The following is a 14,566-nucleotide window of genomic DNA, read 5'->3' as shown; positions in this document are numbered from 1 at the left end:
ATCCCTCTGAGACTGGCACATTTCTTGTATAATCCAGTGAAGAAACTTACCCCTGCCCTACCAGAGAAGTGAACCTGCACCAGGTTCCCAGGGCTTCCAGCCAGTGGGGACTTCCAGGGAGGCTGGCTTGACCCCTGGATCAAAACCGTGAATGCAAGCCTCAAGAGTAACTCATCAGAGACAATTCCCTGAAAACAGTGATCTTTTGGTCACTCAAACTGGGGAAAACCTGTAGAGAATGGTAAAAGGTGCTAACAGACCCCTCTTTTAGACTGAGCCTATCAAAGGGTCCAAGAGGACCAGTATCTCTCCAGCAAAATAAAATTTCAAATAAACATCAAGAGCAACCTCAAAATAGAATCAGTATTTCCGAAATGCCTTTTTTCTAATTCATTCTCTTAGTTAAAATGAGTAAACTCACACCATGGTTTTGTTTCTGGGTGACAAAACAGAGTCACTCAGGATTTTCTGTATGCAGTACTCCAAATTTACATTAGTAATTTACATTTAAAATGGAAAAGGTCCACACAACCAGCAAGTCCTTGCCACGAAGGCTGCTGGACAGTGTGTGGGGCTCAGCATGCCCACGTAGCAGTGGGACACTGCATGTTCACTTCCTGCAGCATTTTTGTCACAAGTGACCACACAGAATCAAAGAAAGGGACTGGGGACATGTTACCTGCTATGGGAAAGGTATAAAAATGTGCACTTTGTGGTTTTACTTTCCCACACAAATACCCTCCCACCTTCAGCAGTCTGCAGAACCATGTCTCCACACATTCTCAGGATCCCAGGCTGAAGCAAGCTGGAAGCATATTTGATGCATTTTGCATACATCTCTAGCCATTTATTTAAAAAAATTAAAATATACAAAATGAATGTCAAAATATTTTCTTACAGGTAGGTACAGAAGTATCTGCACTGCTTTATTTACACATTCTCTAGTGAGAATATATTTTAGAAAATCAGTTTAGGGTGTAATACTCAGCACCTATGTAATTATATTAAATAGCTATGGTGTAATGGTCCTTCAGTATATTTAGACTTCGTGTGTTACGCTTAACACTCGCCTGATCTCAGCCACACAAAAAACTGATATTTAAGATGCCATCAATATAGTTATTTGTCAGAACCATCCCTCTGTGTAAAAATTGAGCTCTTGTTGTGAAAAGGAAGGAGGAATAAATCTCCATGTATGACAAAAACAGATCCTTCTTCAAACAGGTGGTGAATGATGGGCACAAAACAAAGGGAGGAGGAGAGAGGAACGTCACCACTGCAGGGACATCCAGCTGCACTGGCACCACACCACGTCATGCCCAGTGCCTACAGGAAAGACTCAGGTTCCCCTTCTTTGCCCATGGGGGTTTCAGCATCTCTGAAGCAGCTGCCCTTCCTCGCAGAGGAGCTTTCCCGATGGCTGTTGAACTGATAAACTCTCCTCTTGAACAGGCGGTGGAGCTTCTCCTGGAACTGGTTGCCGATGAAGCAGTAGAGCAGGGGGTTGATGCAGCTGTTGGCGAAGGCCATGCAGATGCCGAAGGGCAGCGCCGTGTCGATGACCCCCATCACCTCACAGCTGTTAATGATGTCCATGTGAGACAGAGCGTTCAAAAACGTCAAAACGTGGAACGGCAGCCAGGAAAGCAGGAAGGCCATGACAACAGCAGCCACCAGCTTGAGGACTTTGTCCCTCTTCTGCCTGCTTTTCCCAAACTCCTGCGCTTTAAGCAGGTGCCTCCTGATCCAGATGTAGCAGGTGGTGATCACTGCCAAGGGGATGAAGAAGCCCAGGGTGTTCTTCAGGAAGGCAGTTGCCACGGACCATTTTGCATAGTTCTCATAAGGAAAGGCCATAATGCAAGCATTGACCTCCAAGCTTTCAACATAGTAAGTGTCTCGGAAATAAAAAGTTGGGAGGGAGGACAAACAGGCGAGGCCCCACACAACCAATGCCACAAAATAAGCTTGTTGTGGAGTTCTCCTCTGGGAGTGAATAGGATGGACAATGGCGTGGTACCGGTCCACGCTCATGCATGTGATGAAAAAAATACTTGCAAACATATTGAGACAGAGGACAGAACTGGAGATCTTGCACATGAGAGACCCAAAGAGCCAGTTGTATCCCTGTGCGTAGTAGGTGGCCCAGAAAGGGAGGGTGGCCAGGCACAGCAGGTCAGCCATGGCCAGGTTGAAAATGTAGATATTAGCAACTGTCTTGGGGCCAGTGTGACGACAGAGCACCACCACCACCACACTGTTGCCAACCAATCCAAGAACAAAAACCGCAGAGAAGAGGGCTGGAATTAGTGAAAACTGATAATCTGAAGAGGTAAGAGGGCAGAGAGGGGATGAGTCCGATGCAGCTGATGAGTTTGTCAGGGCTGTAGATAGGACTGTGAGACTTTCCCTGGTGGTGACAACCAGGGAGTAGTTGTTCTGCATGATGGTGCTGGTGGAAAGGGAGTTTCTTCAGGAAATTCATGGGCTGGCAGCACTTTCCTATCACATCGCTCACCTGCAGATCAGAAACTGTGTGTTAGATGTGCATTCTGCAGCTGTCTCAGCTCTGAAATCACACAGACACAATAAAATAAAAACCACTTGAAGTTGTATCAATAAGCTGAGTGCTGAAATACCAGGCAGCCCTGCTGAACTCCTTACCTCCATCCCACTGACAGGACACAATTAGCCCTAGGGAGGTCACAGCACTTTTTAATTAGCCTGGCAGAGAAGAGAGCAGCTGGGGTTTATCTGTGATTACAGATGGTGCTTTCTGTGGCCAGCAGAGCAGAAGGATTATGGACTCAGGAGCTGGAGATGCTTTGGGAACTTCTGTGACCCAAAGGCCACGCTGAAGCTCCTCATGATCCTTTTCTCAGTTTTCTCATGCTATTTCCAGCACTCTGAGCAGTTAAAATAATATAAAAAGGCAGCAGTCAAGAGTGGAGATCAGGTAGGTCACACCTGAGGGTCTCCTGGGGCTCCCCAGGCATGAAAGCAGCCTTTTAACAGGACTATTAGGAAAGCAAGCTGTGAATTTTTTATTCATTTTTTTTTTTAATTCACAGGGCTGGACACAAAAACGCTGAAGAGTCTTTGCAAAATGTCATTCACTGTCAGTGTCCTTCTGAAACATATCTGCATCTCCTTCCCTCATGACAGCTTTAATCAGAACACTAAAAGAGAGAATTCCAATACAGACACAAGCAATAAACTCAGTCCTTGCAGGCACTGGATTTAACAGTACAATGTGCCATTCATTTAGAAATATCAGGACTGGACTTCAGTAGGTGAAAATGTAGCTATGAAACACCTAAAATAAGAGAGTTAATTGAAAGGTCTGTCTCTGTTGCATTTCAACAGCTTGTGTCTGCACTCTGAGCAGGACATTTTGCAAACTTTAAGACTTTATAAGTTAATAAAGAAGATACCATACCTAAGTATTTTATTTTATATACTAGAAAGAGGCAATTAATTTTTAATTAAGTTTTTGTGGAACCAGTCAGGCATTTAAGAATTTTCAAGGAGCCCTAAAAATTACAGAAATTTTCACCAAGCCAACAGATTTGGGTAATGGTCTCTCATTAAACAGAAGGCAACTGACAATTTCAAACATATTTTTCTGTATTAACAGTTTAATGTACAGTAGCTTATAATTTGCTCAATGCAAAATATGCAATATACTACTTTGGATATATTGACAAAAAATTAATTTTAAATACATTGTCTCAACAATGAAAATTCAGCAGAAGAATTTCTGCAGAGTGCTGGTATTTAAAGTCACAAATAGTTAATCATATGCCCATGTTCTGTATTCAACCAGGTCCTAAACCCAATGAAAACTTTCTTGTTTGGGAACACAAATGTTCAGAGAGGATCTGGAGTCCCATTTCACCTCTAACTCCTATGTCCTGAGCCCTTCACTTTAACATACAGAAGCTGAAATCTCAGAACTAGTCACGAAGCATTACACACCTCACTGACTCCTAGCAGAGGGAGCACCCCATAATTACCTGTACTGCATTACAGAGAACAAGGTTCCATTGACAAACGCACTCCCCCCCTCTGGTCATGAACAACTGCTGCCTCAGGATCTGCTCTGAGCTACTCCTTCCTCCTCTTACTGCAGGCACAAGACATTCCAGCACAAATGGAATCCAATCAATGGAAATTATATTCCAACAGCAGATAGAAAACCTACCTCTCAAACCTCACATTCGTCTGGATGTGGCTCTAGAATTCCGTGCTCCTTTTTTCCGTTTTCCATCTGGTGAGTATCGCCACCAGCAATCTGCTCTCTCATATCTTCCCTTTTCCCGCTGGGAGACTTTAACCTACATAACTCAAGAACTGAAATATGAATGCCTGCCAGCTTCTTTTCCTTTTGGAAGCAAAACACTTTGAGAACCCCCCTTTCCAAGGCCACGTGAGCACATGCAGTAAATCAGGAGAGAGCAACAAGACAGCCAGAAAAAAAAAAAGAAAAAAAAGAAAAAAAACAACTGAAATGAAGCAAGCAAGAAAAAGGAAATTCACAAAAATATCCCTGTGGTTTTCTGCTGCAGCTCTTGGGCCAGGAGAATACACCCACACACAGCCCCTTTCTGCCCTCCACGTGCACACACAACATGTGGGAGCCACCATGAAAGGATCTGTGCATCCTGAGGGATTCCCATGCAGTCCATGGAGCCCTAGCACTGGTTAATACATTTGAGAATAAAGTAGGCTATTAGTCCTGGCAGAACTGACTATAATGTGAACAGAAAGTGGAGGAACATCACTGCATTCACAACAGCATTGCCCGTGTAAGGGGGCTGATCCCACCTCCCAATTCAAATGGGAAAGCCACTGCCCTATTCCTTGCAAAGACAGGCACACTGCTGGGACTGAGGAGGGCAGCAGGACAAATCCTCGTGGCTGAGAGCAGGCTTGGTTCTGAGGCTGCACCGGGGTAGGACACAACCAAAACGAGCTTGTGCCACTCCCACTCACACAACACAGAGTTTTTACATCTGCTCCTTCCTTGCATCACATGCTGGGCCTGGCCCCAGCCTCCTCTCCCTGGAAGTTCCTCCAAGGGGCTCCTGGAGGATAAGGATGGGGCAAAGGAAGCACCCATAGGCTTAAACATTTTGTCCTGATGTCTGAGTGTGATCTCTGCAACAACTGCCCATCTGCTGTGGGTACCTGTGCTGCACTCCCCAGCTTGGTGTGCCAGACAAACACTGGAGTCCCTGCCAGTGACTTGTCCCTGTGCCCCAGGCAGCTGCTGCTGCTGGCTCTCAGTCACCAGCCAGCCCTGGACCCAAGCACATCCCATCCTCTGAACACCAGCACAGCCTTGGAGCGAGGTGTATCCACCTGTGGGGGCTTGGGGAATGCCCAGTGTCTGCGCTCGCTCCAGGACTGTGCAGAGCACCAGAGACAGCACCAGAGTGACCCAGAGGAGAGATGGAACAGGGAAAACAGCCTTTTAACAGCATCTGCAGGGGAGCCAAGGACTGAGCAGGCTGTGGAGAACAGTCCCAGGGGTTTCACCATGGCCCAGCTATGTGTTTTACCAGAAAAATCTTCAGAGAGTGTTGAAAATCTTATCAGCAAACTCATACATCCATCCCCTGGAGGTGAGTGCTACATTCAAGGCAGAGAGAAGAGTCCTTGGCAGTTTTTGTCTTTATCTGCCTCACAATTCAAAGTCCAATTCTTAGCATTTTCTGTGCTAAAAGGAGACTGAGTTATTTAAAGAAAGGGAATTCCACACAGCATTTCTATTTACCACAGTGCAGCGATTCACTGCTTCAAGAACATGATGACAAAGCAGTCGATGGTCAGAACCATCAGGTTGCAAGCACACAGTGCCTGTGCTTGGATCAAATACTGGAAGAGAGAGAAAGTCATTATTCCTCCTGCAAAGGAGAAGAGCTGCACCTTTTGCCACCAATTTCCCCTGTACACACCCTTCCTGGGGTCTGCAGGACTGCTGGCCCACTGGTGAGTGACCTGAGATGTCAGCACTCACTCTGAACCAGATTTATTAATGTTTTTGGGAACAAGATGTGCAGGACACCCTCAGCCAGGAGTCCTTGCTGCTAGTCACACACAAACAACCAGTAAAAGGTTTTCCTCCATTCCTCAGCAGATACCCAGGGAAGGAAAAAAATGCACAACAATGATTATTTCTCAAAAATAACAAACACTAGCTGTTTACACTTAAAGTTTCCCTTTCCACACAACACTTGCTCCTTACATATTCTGTGTTTATTCTGTTTTGCCTACAAAGCTGAGCTTTAGCAGACAAGAAATGCACCCAGTGCAATGGGGGTCATAGGCTGCCCTTTGGCAAATCCTGCTCCCATTCTTTCCCCTGCCAGTGCCCAGTGCATCCTATTCCTTACCTGATCCCAAGTTCTCACTGCAAAGCTTCCTCTCACTAATGTAGAAATCCCTCTTTCTTCCATTTCCCCACCATTTCTTTCTTCCTCTATTTCTGAGCATCTTGTATGGCTGTGAAACAGATGCCCAAGTGGTCCATGCACAAAACAACCTTGTGCCATGTAGTGCTGCAGTTGAGCTAATGTCCCCTGAGCTTGTGGGAAGTGTTTTCCACAGCCAGGCTGGTGAATGCATGTCCTGGGGTGATTTTATGATACTGGTATCCCAATTACCTGGTTTATGTTACATATTAAGTTCTGCACCTTTAAAACTGGCTCTGAGAGCGAAGGGGGGGAAGAAGAAGCTGCAGTTTGTGTTGAAAGGAAAACATCACTCCCACACATCCCACTCCTGGACTGTGGTGTCTGCAGCATGGACAGACAGCGGGACAGAGCTTCTCTCTAGCTTCTAGTTAGTTTTATCTAGCTGAGGCACAGGAGTTCCCTGGACCTTTTTTTCCTTTTTTCCTGGATCTGTGCAAGCCTGCTTTGGACTGAAAAACACCCAGCCAAACCCCGGGAGCTCACACCTGTGACCCACCAGGGCCTGGGCCTCGGCACTTTCCAGCACCGAAAGGACTGATAAGAACCTGAGTGAGCCGAGCTACACCACATGAGAAGGACTTTTCTTCCTGGATTTTATCCCATTGAACAGTGAAAGGTTTTATTATTTAATATTATTCAATTTCTGTTAAATAAACAGCTTTTCCCACTTCTCTCCAAAGAATTTTTTTTTTCCCCCGGACCAGTTGTGGGGAGGGGTCATTTGAATTTTGTTTTTTCCAGGGGAACCCCCATTTGGAGTTTTTCTCCCAATTTTGCCCTAAACTAGGACAATCCAGCACATGGATCTGCTGCAGCAGGGCCCAGCAGCCCAGAATCCAGCTCAGCACAGGGCAGAGCTTTTTCACTGCTCATCTGGCTGCAAAGTTACAAAAGCTGCAAGTTTTCAACGCAAGACCTGCTTGATTTTAAATTAGTAGAAGCTTGAGGTTTCTGGAGGTTGGATTTTGGGAGGGATTTTAAGTTTGTCTTTTACACCAACTGAAAAATAATCACAGTACAAGAGGAGCAAGAAATTTGCTGCAGGTTCACATACAGCCCTTAGGTTTGTCTTTCTATCTTCAAGCCTGTGCACCTAAAGAGGTCAAAAGGTCACCAGAAGTGTTAAAAAAAATCCAAAATCGAACCCAAAAAACCTCAAACCACCGCTACACACAATTCAAACAGAAATTTCTGACCAACTGTACAAATTCAAAGGATCCATGCACTCCAAGTCCTAGGTCTTGGATTTTGCAGGGAAGTGCTGCTGCTGTCAGGGGCAGAATATTCCAAACAAGCAGCCTGTCTAACTGTGCCAGCAGGGTGTCAGAGCCACCTCTTGAGGCTCAACCTCGCCAGCCTGCCAAAGGCTCAAAGTAATGTGAGATCCAGATGCAAACTGTATTCATGAGCTTGATTTGTTCCTTTTGGAGAAAGCAAGAGGGGAAAAAATATCTTTTATAAATGTGCTCACCAGGATGCATAATGCAACATAGATCACTGTCGCTGTGTTTGGTGTTGATTTACAGCAGGATCCCTGACTCCCTGGTCCCAGGGCTGGCAGCAGGAGCTGGGGATCCAACATGTTATGCCAGGGCAGTGATGGTTTTCATCATGCCAGACCCTGGGACTAGCTCAGTTGGATGGAGCACGGTGCTAATAATGTCAAGATTGCAGGTTTGATCCCTGAATGGGCTGGAAGAGCTGGGCTTGATGATCCTTGTGGGTCCCTTCCAACTCAGAATATTCTGTGATGCTGGGGTGTGCTGTGCCAAACAGGCTTTCTGCACACACTTTCCAAAACCATCCTGCCTGCAGCTGGGTTCCCCCAGCATTCCATAAACTTTTCTAAGCATTCCTCCTTCCTGCATTTGTTTGTTTAAGGGTTTCTTCAGGGATTCATTGCTCAGTCCTGCAAGTAAGATTGGAAAATCTACTTCACCCTTCCCCAGCCCCAGAGCACTCCTTCAGAGAAAGCTGATTATTGCTTCCTTTCTGGGCACTCAGGGAAGGAAGCAGTTGTGAGCAGTGACCTTGAAGGCTGAAGGCCAAGGCGGTGAGTCCTATTCCCATCCAGCATCCATGGTTCTTGCTGGGTCAGTTCTGGGTCTTAGCACTGTCTCATGAACCTCTGAAGCATGATCAGTTCTGGCAGTGGGGATCTGCAAACCCAGTGTTTCAGGCAAGAGGGAGAATTGCCAGCATTCTCAAAGGCAAGACCTTGGTCAGTGTTTCACTCTCCCTGCTGGAGCCATGATTTCACATGCAAGAACTGAGCAGGCCTGGGGAAAGTGCTGCTTTTTCACTTCACAGCAGCACAGCAGTGAACACAAAGGCCACCCAGACAGGGCCCATCAGACACTCTGAGAGTATCTTGTCCCATTGAACAGACCTTCTGTGCCAGAAGAGGTCAGTTTTGGAGCAGTTCAGTAACTGACAGAGGCATTTGGGAGGGAAAGGGAAAGGGAAGGATGCCACTTCCACCCCCAGCATGCAGAAAACTTATCCAAAGCATTTATTTTATGAGAGATGTTTGTGTCCAGCCAATAGCGCTGCCAAGATTGAGGTTATCCTCCATGACATTGTTTGTTCAAATTATTGGCTGTAAGCGTTTTACAAGCTACCAAAAATAGTAAAGAAAACAAGCACATCGATGATTTGGAAAACAAGCTGCACCCGTTGCTGTTAAAGGCAGGGAGGGCACGCACACCTTGGCCCTGCTGCCTGTTCTTGGGGCATGCCTGATCTCCCTGAAGGCAGCAGGATTTGGTCAAAGCTCCATTCCTGAGTCCTGCACAGCTCCCAGCCATGCCCCCAACACAGATAAACCACCAGACTCCAGGCCTTGCCAAAAACAGGCACTGACCCTTCATGGCCATAGCAGCGTCCATGGCAAAGCACAGCATCTCAGCAACTGAGATCACAACAGGAACCCACAGCCAGCTTTCATAATTTATCATCACAGGTAATTTTCTCCTGCTCACTGCTCTCAAACCAGTTGCTGTGATGAGTAGCAGAAGTCAAGACACTGATGCCCTTTGCTTGTGGGAGAGAGTTCCCTCCTGTCTAACTTCTGCTTTATTTGTACTAATACAGTTGTATATAGCCTGGCACTTAAAGGATGTGGGAGAATGCTTCACATTTCTTTTTAGGGTCTCAAGGTGATATTTAGGAAGAGTTAGGACTCTGGAAAGTTTTATAGAGTTACAGAGCACCCAAAGGGTCTCTTTCCAGAGATCTTTAAAAATAAAAATCCTCCTCCCTTTGCTATTTTGAACTATAACCACTACAAACAGCTTTCCCACTTTTTAAGTGTTTTTATTAGAAATTTCTCTTAGAATACTGATACACATGAGAGTTCACCAGCTAGACAAAGCTTTGTGTGTGTCAGATTATTCCTGACATTTGCACACTCCACCTTATTTAATCAATCTTTTAACCAACGAAGCTATTAAGTGATTCTACTCATTCCATCTTTTCCCAACAAAAAGTTTAAAGAAAGCAAACCTTGCTCTTTTAACTTATTAGACCAGCAGGACCATCCCAAAATAGATGCTGCCTCGATCTTCTAAAGAGAATTCATCTCCTTAAAATCTACAGTATTAGGCAAGGCTCTTGACATCAGCTACAAACCATTTCTGAAGGGGATGTGCTGGGCTATAAATCCCAGATGTCAGATAAATCAGTGACTGAAAAAAAGACAAAAACACAACTGTGGTCATGTGGTGGGTGGAACACATTTTAACAGAAGACTTGCAGTGGTTCAGCTTTTCCATTAAAGCTGGGTGGATGAGCTACCTCAGCCAAAACACAGGATGCACTCCAGAAACCCTCCAAGCAGATGGAGCGAGGCAATCAAAATCCCTGCACGTGGAGCACGAGGAGTTGAGCCTGGAGAAGAGAACCCAAGAGCAGGATGCTAACATTGGAACAGATCATAAAGGGAAAGTTTGTTAAAAAGAGAAAAAGCTCCTGTGTCAGTTCTCAAGGGGCATGTCCTTACCTTGTCTCTGCAGCACTTGGCGTGGCAATGACTGCAGTAGAGATGCTCAGGAGCTGGACAGGCAGTGCTCAGCACTTCTTGCTCAGGAGCACTGGGCACTGCAGCACACACAGGACTTTCCTGTGGCCACTCTCTTGGACCAGCACTCAGCCCCCAGCAAAGGTTTAGCTCTCCATGATGCTGCTGTTGGCATACCTGCATTGCTCCCACCCCAAGGGCAGCTGAAACCAGGGCTGCCATCGGTAAGTTCAGGCAGCCACAGCCAAGAACCTGGCAAGGCAGCTGCCACCCCATCTCTGTGCTTTGTGGAATATTTAGAGGGAGAAACTGGAATTGCCAAACCTCTGACAAAGTGTGAAAATCTGGTCACTTTGATACTTATGGGTTTCCTTGGCCCTATAGGCTCTAAAGCAAGGAAACACTGCAGCTGTGTGGTCCTGTTCCACCACAGTGTTTTAGTCCAGTTGCAACATTTGGCAGCAGTGAGCTCCAAGAGCTGCATGCTTTTGGTCTGAAAACTTCCAGTATGAAACCAAGGAGAGCTACAGAGAGCACTGGGCTTAACTAAGAGCTAGAACATGGTAACACTGCTGGAATTACAACCAGAATTACAACCAGAAATAAAGCCTGTGTAGAATAAAAGGGACACCAGAGCAAGAGATCCATCTTTTTCAGCCTGAGCTACACAGTTCAGCTAAAGGCAAGAGCATTCCCAAGCACTCAGTGCAGCTCACTTGTCCTGCACAGAGATCAGCAGAAACTTGTTTCCTTCACAGGGTAGCACTGACAAAGTCACAGAGTGATGGATATTCCTAGCTGTGCTGCATCAGGAGGCAAGAGAAGCCGTGGAGATCCCAGCAGCAGGACACCCCCAGAAGGTGATGTCCTCAAAGGAGCAGTCCCAGCTGAGCCAGGAATATGGAAAAAAATTCACCCACCACAACCTTTGGCGTGACCCCAGACACGATCAGCTGGATGGGGTGAGCAGTGTGTATTTTCACTTTCCTGCCTCCCAGGACCAGCCCCTGGGCACAGCGCCAGCACTGCTGCTCATGGTGGAAACCAGATTTTGGCCCTCAATAACACTGCACCAAAGCCTGTCTAACTAAATAAATGATGTTGTTTACAGCTGGAAGATGGTCTACATTACACAACATGATCATCCTGGCCAAGCTTCCAGGGCGAAGCTGTTCTTCAGGGGTTTATTGCTTGAACAAATGAAGAAGAAAACAGGACTAGCTGGAGCAAACATAGCAATTTAACAGCACAGGAAACATAATCTGCTTCTGCTGAGAACACAACTGAGCTGCAAACTTATCCAGGTCACACCTACTGTTGGGCATACTTGGGGGTTTAGCCACTGTCTGGAGAGAGCTGGCAGAACAGGGGAGAGAAAGAAAGGCCAATCTGTAAAACATGAAAAAGAACAAAGCTGAGACAGACCAAAAAATTAAGAATGAGGAAATGGAAGGCAGGGGGCTGACAAAAGATGCTTCAAGCACATCAGAACACATGAGAAATCCAACAGAGAGAAGTGGAAAAGAAAAATTAAGAGTGACAAAAAACAAGAGCAGCAATTGTGTCACTGGCTGCCCTAATGACACATCAGCTGCAAGCCCTGGGTCTGGTCCTCCTGGATCAGTCTGCAGATTGCTGATCCCAGGCTGTCGAGCTCATCAATGAGGCTCCCAAAAGTGCTTTCTCTTTGCACTGTGGATATAGGATAAAAAACAGGGCAGGGGCAAGGACACAGGTTTTTAAGGACCCTAAAGTTCAGCTCCAGTTGCTCATTTCAGACCTGCTGGAGACAGGCAGTGCCCTGGGAAGGACAGTGAGCCCTTGGGGTGCTCCATGTTTCAGCCCAGGGTTCACCTTTCACCACTCATACATGGCTCAGGGCTTATTCCAAGGAGAGGCACTGCCAGGACACAGCACTCCCCTGTGCTTTCCCAGCTGCCAGAGGACGAGAGGCCTGCACAGCTCCTGGCAGTCTCCCATTTCACTGCAGGGGAGCCCCAGGCTGTGCTCAGGGCTCGGTCACAGCTGCATTTCCCTGAGCCTGAGCCCAGGGCACCTGTCACTGTGTGCAGCCACACTGGGGCGAGCACCCTCACTTGGATGGTACTGCCACCTTCCACTGCCTTTGCTGAAGCTCTAGCAGGAGAAAATGACAAAAATTCATCCAGAAGTATTTTTTAAGCCAACTGCCAAGCAGACCCTGAGAAAGGTGATAGCCCATGAGCAGGAACCTCTCCCAGACAGCTGCCAGAGGAAGTCTGTTACCTGCTGCTGTTTGCAGAGGGCAGGAGGTGGGAAAAACCACTATTAGAGCATGATGCTGGGCTGAGAAGCCTCCCTGCCTCTCAGGGCAGTGCTTAATCAGCTCTGACGTGCCTGAACACTTAATCCCCACGGGGCTGCAGCAGGAAGAACCAGCTGATTTATTTTCACTGTGCACAGTCCAACCAACCCTGCCATGCCTGCAGCTCACCTGCCCAAAAGGTACATGCTCTTTTTCTTGCCTCCTTCTCTACTGTCCATCAGGTATTAGATGCTGTGGCTGATGTGTGGCTGGTCATGTTCTTTCTTGTTATATTTACATTTACTTGTGCAGCAAAGGCTGGGCTGAGTCTGAATGTCTCCAATTCATGTCCAAGCATGTGCAAATGTACACCTGAAGAGACCATCCTCTGCAACAGAGCTGGACTGAAAACCCTACCTGGAGAAATAGCAGCATCCACCATCTCTCTAAACCTCTCCAACAATTATTTGCGGATTCTCAACACCAACACCTTCAGAAACCTGACTTTCCTTCACAGCCTCTGGCTAGATGGGAACAATCTGACTTTCCTGACCCCAGGAACTTTCCATGCTCTCAGCAGGCTGCAGGAGTTGCACCTCAGCAGGAACTCACGCCTCACCTACCTGCATGCAAACACTTTCAGAGGACTATTAAACCTCATCAGCCTGGATTTGTCCCACTGCAATATCTTCGAAATCCACCCACTTCTTTTTTCACACTTGCCTTCCTTAGAAAGGCTTGATTTAGCCTCCAATAACATGCGGTATGTCCCGCAAGCCTTCAGGAACCTCTCCAGCCTCACGAGGCTGTCCCTGGAGGGCAACCACATAGAAGCCATCGGCAGAGATTCCCTGAAGGACCTGGAAACCCTGTACGATCTGAATCTCAGGAGGAATCGGATATGGATCATCCAAAATGGAGCTTTTGCAAAGCTTCTCAGATTGGGCATGTTAAATTTAGGACACAACTTCATCACTGATTTGCCTAATCAGCTTTTTGAAGGCTTGATCCAGCTCAAGACCATGCACCTCGAAGCCAACAGAATCACGGCTGTCGACTGCACCTTCAGACACCTGCTCAACTTGAGAAGCCTGTACCTGAACAACAACCAGATCTCCTCCATCTCAGACTCTGCTTTTTTGTACCTAAACAAGCTGCACTTCCTTCACCTGAGCAGAAACAACCTCAGCTCCCTGCCCACGCGCTCGTTCGCCGAGCTGACCAAGCTCAAGTACGTGTTCCTGTCCCACAACCCCTGGAGGTGTGACTGCAGCATGCTCTGGTTCTGGCACTGGACAGCCACACGCCAGGCTGTCATCCAGGGGCTGGACTGTGCCTTCCCTGCCCCCCCCAACACAACAGCACCCGAGGAACCCCGTCCTGGGGAGCTGGGGGACTGCACGGTGCCACTGGAGCTGCCCAGGGAGGACAAGTGTGGGGTGGCTGGGACCAGCGTGGCTCCCAGGCCCCCCGCTCTGCCCGGCCAGCTCATCCTGCTGGCACTTGCCTGCCACACGTGGTACAATGAGAGGGGCTGGGGCACCGTGGTGGCCACGTTTTAATGGTGTTTCAATTATAAAGCGGAGGCTACGTGTTTATTCTCTTGAAATTTTTTTGTGGACAATGGTTTGCACGACAGGTGGGTTTTATATGGAAATAAAAGGATTTTATTATATAGGAATAAATTATTTCGTTCTGAAATGCTAACATAAAAATTCAATGCAAATGCTCACCTTGGCAAGTTCAGGGCTGGGGCTTGTGCTGGTGATGTGGGGCTGGGAAGCA

At 47.1% G+C, this 14,566-nt stretch overlaps 2 protein-coding genes across 2 annotated transcripts; one reads left to right on the top strand and one right to left on the bottom strand.

Annotated features, from left to right (window-relative positions):
• Positions 1–837: 837 nt before the first annotated feature.
• AGTR2 (angiotensin II receptor type 2) lies at positions 838–4,685 on the bottom strand. Its single transcript, XM_015626117.3, has 2 exons — positions 4,205–4,685; positions 838–2,518 (listed from the first exon to the last, which is right to left on the bottom strand). The coding sequence occupies exon 2, from the start codon at positions 2,443–2,445 to the stop codon at positions 1,327–1,329; it is 1,119 nt and encodes a 372-aa protein (XP_015481603.1). The 5' UTR covers positions 2,446–2,518; positions 4,205–4,685; the 3' UTR covers positions 838–1,326.
• Positions 4,686–13,056: 8,371 nt separating this feature from the next.
• On the top strand, positions 13,057–14,343 carry LOC107203689 (nyctalopin-like). Its single transcript, XM_033514022.1, has one exon. The coding sequence runs from the start codon at positions 13,057–13,059 to the stop codon at positions 14,341–14,343; it is 1,287 nt and encodes a 428-aa protein (XP_033369913.1).
• Positions 14,344–14,566: the final 223 nt, after the last annotated feature.

The sequence above is a fragment of the Parus major genome, chromosome 4A, assembly GCF_001522545.3.
Source record: "Parus major isolate Abel chromosome 4A, Parus_major1.1, whole genome shotgun sequence".
Lineage (NCBI taxonomy): Eukaryota > Metazoa > Chordata > Aves > Passeriformes > Paridae > Parus > Parus major.
Note: the sequence above shows the minus strand (reverse complement) of the source record. Positions and strands in the feature narration are given on the sequence as shown.

Excerpts from the sequence above, each read along its gene's own strand:
- AGTR2 (XM_015626117.3), bottom strand. The coding sequence starts at position 2,445 with ATGCAGAACAACTACTCCCTGGTTGTCACCACCAGGGAAAGTCTCACA.
- LOC107203689 (XM_033514022.1), top strand. The coding sequence starts at position 13,057 with ATGTTCTTTCTTGTTATATTTACATTTACTTGTGCAGCAAAGGCTGGG.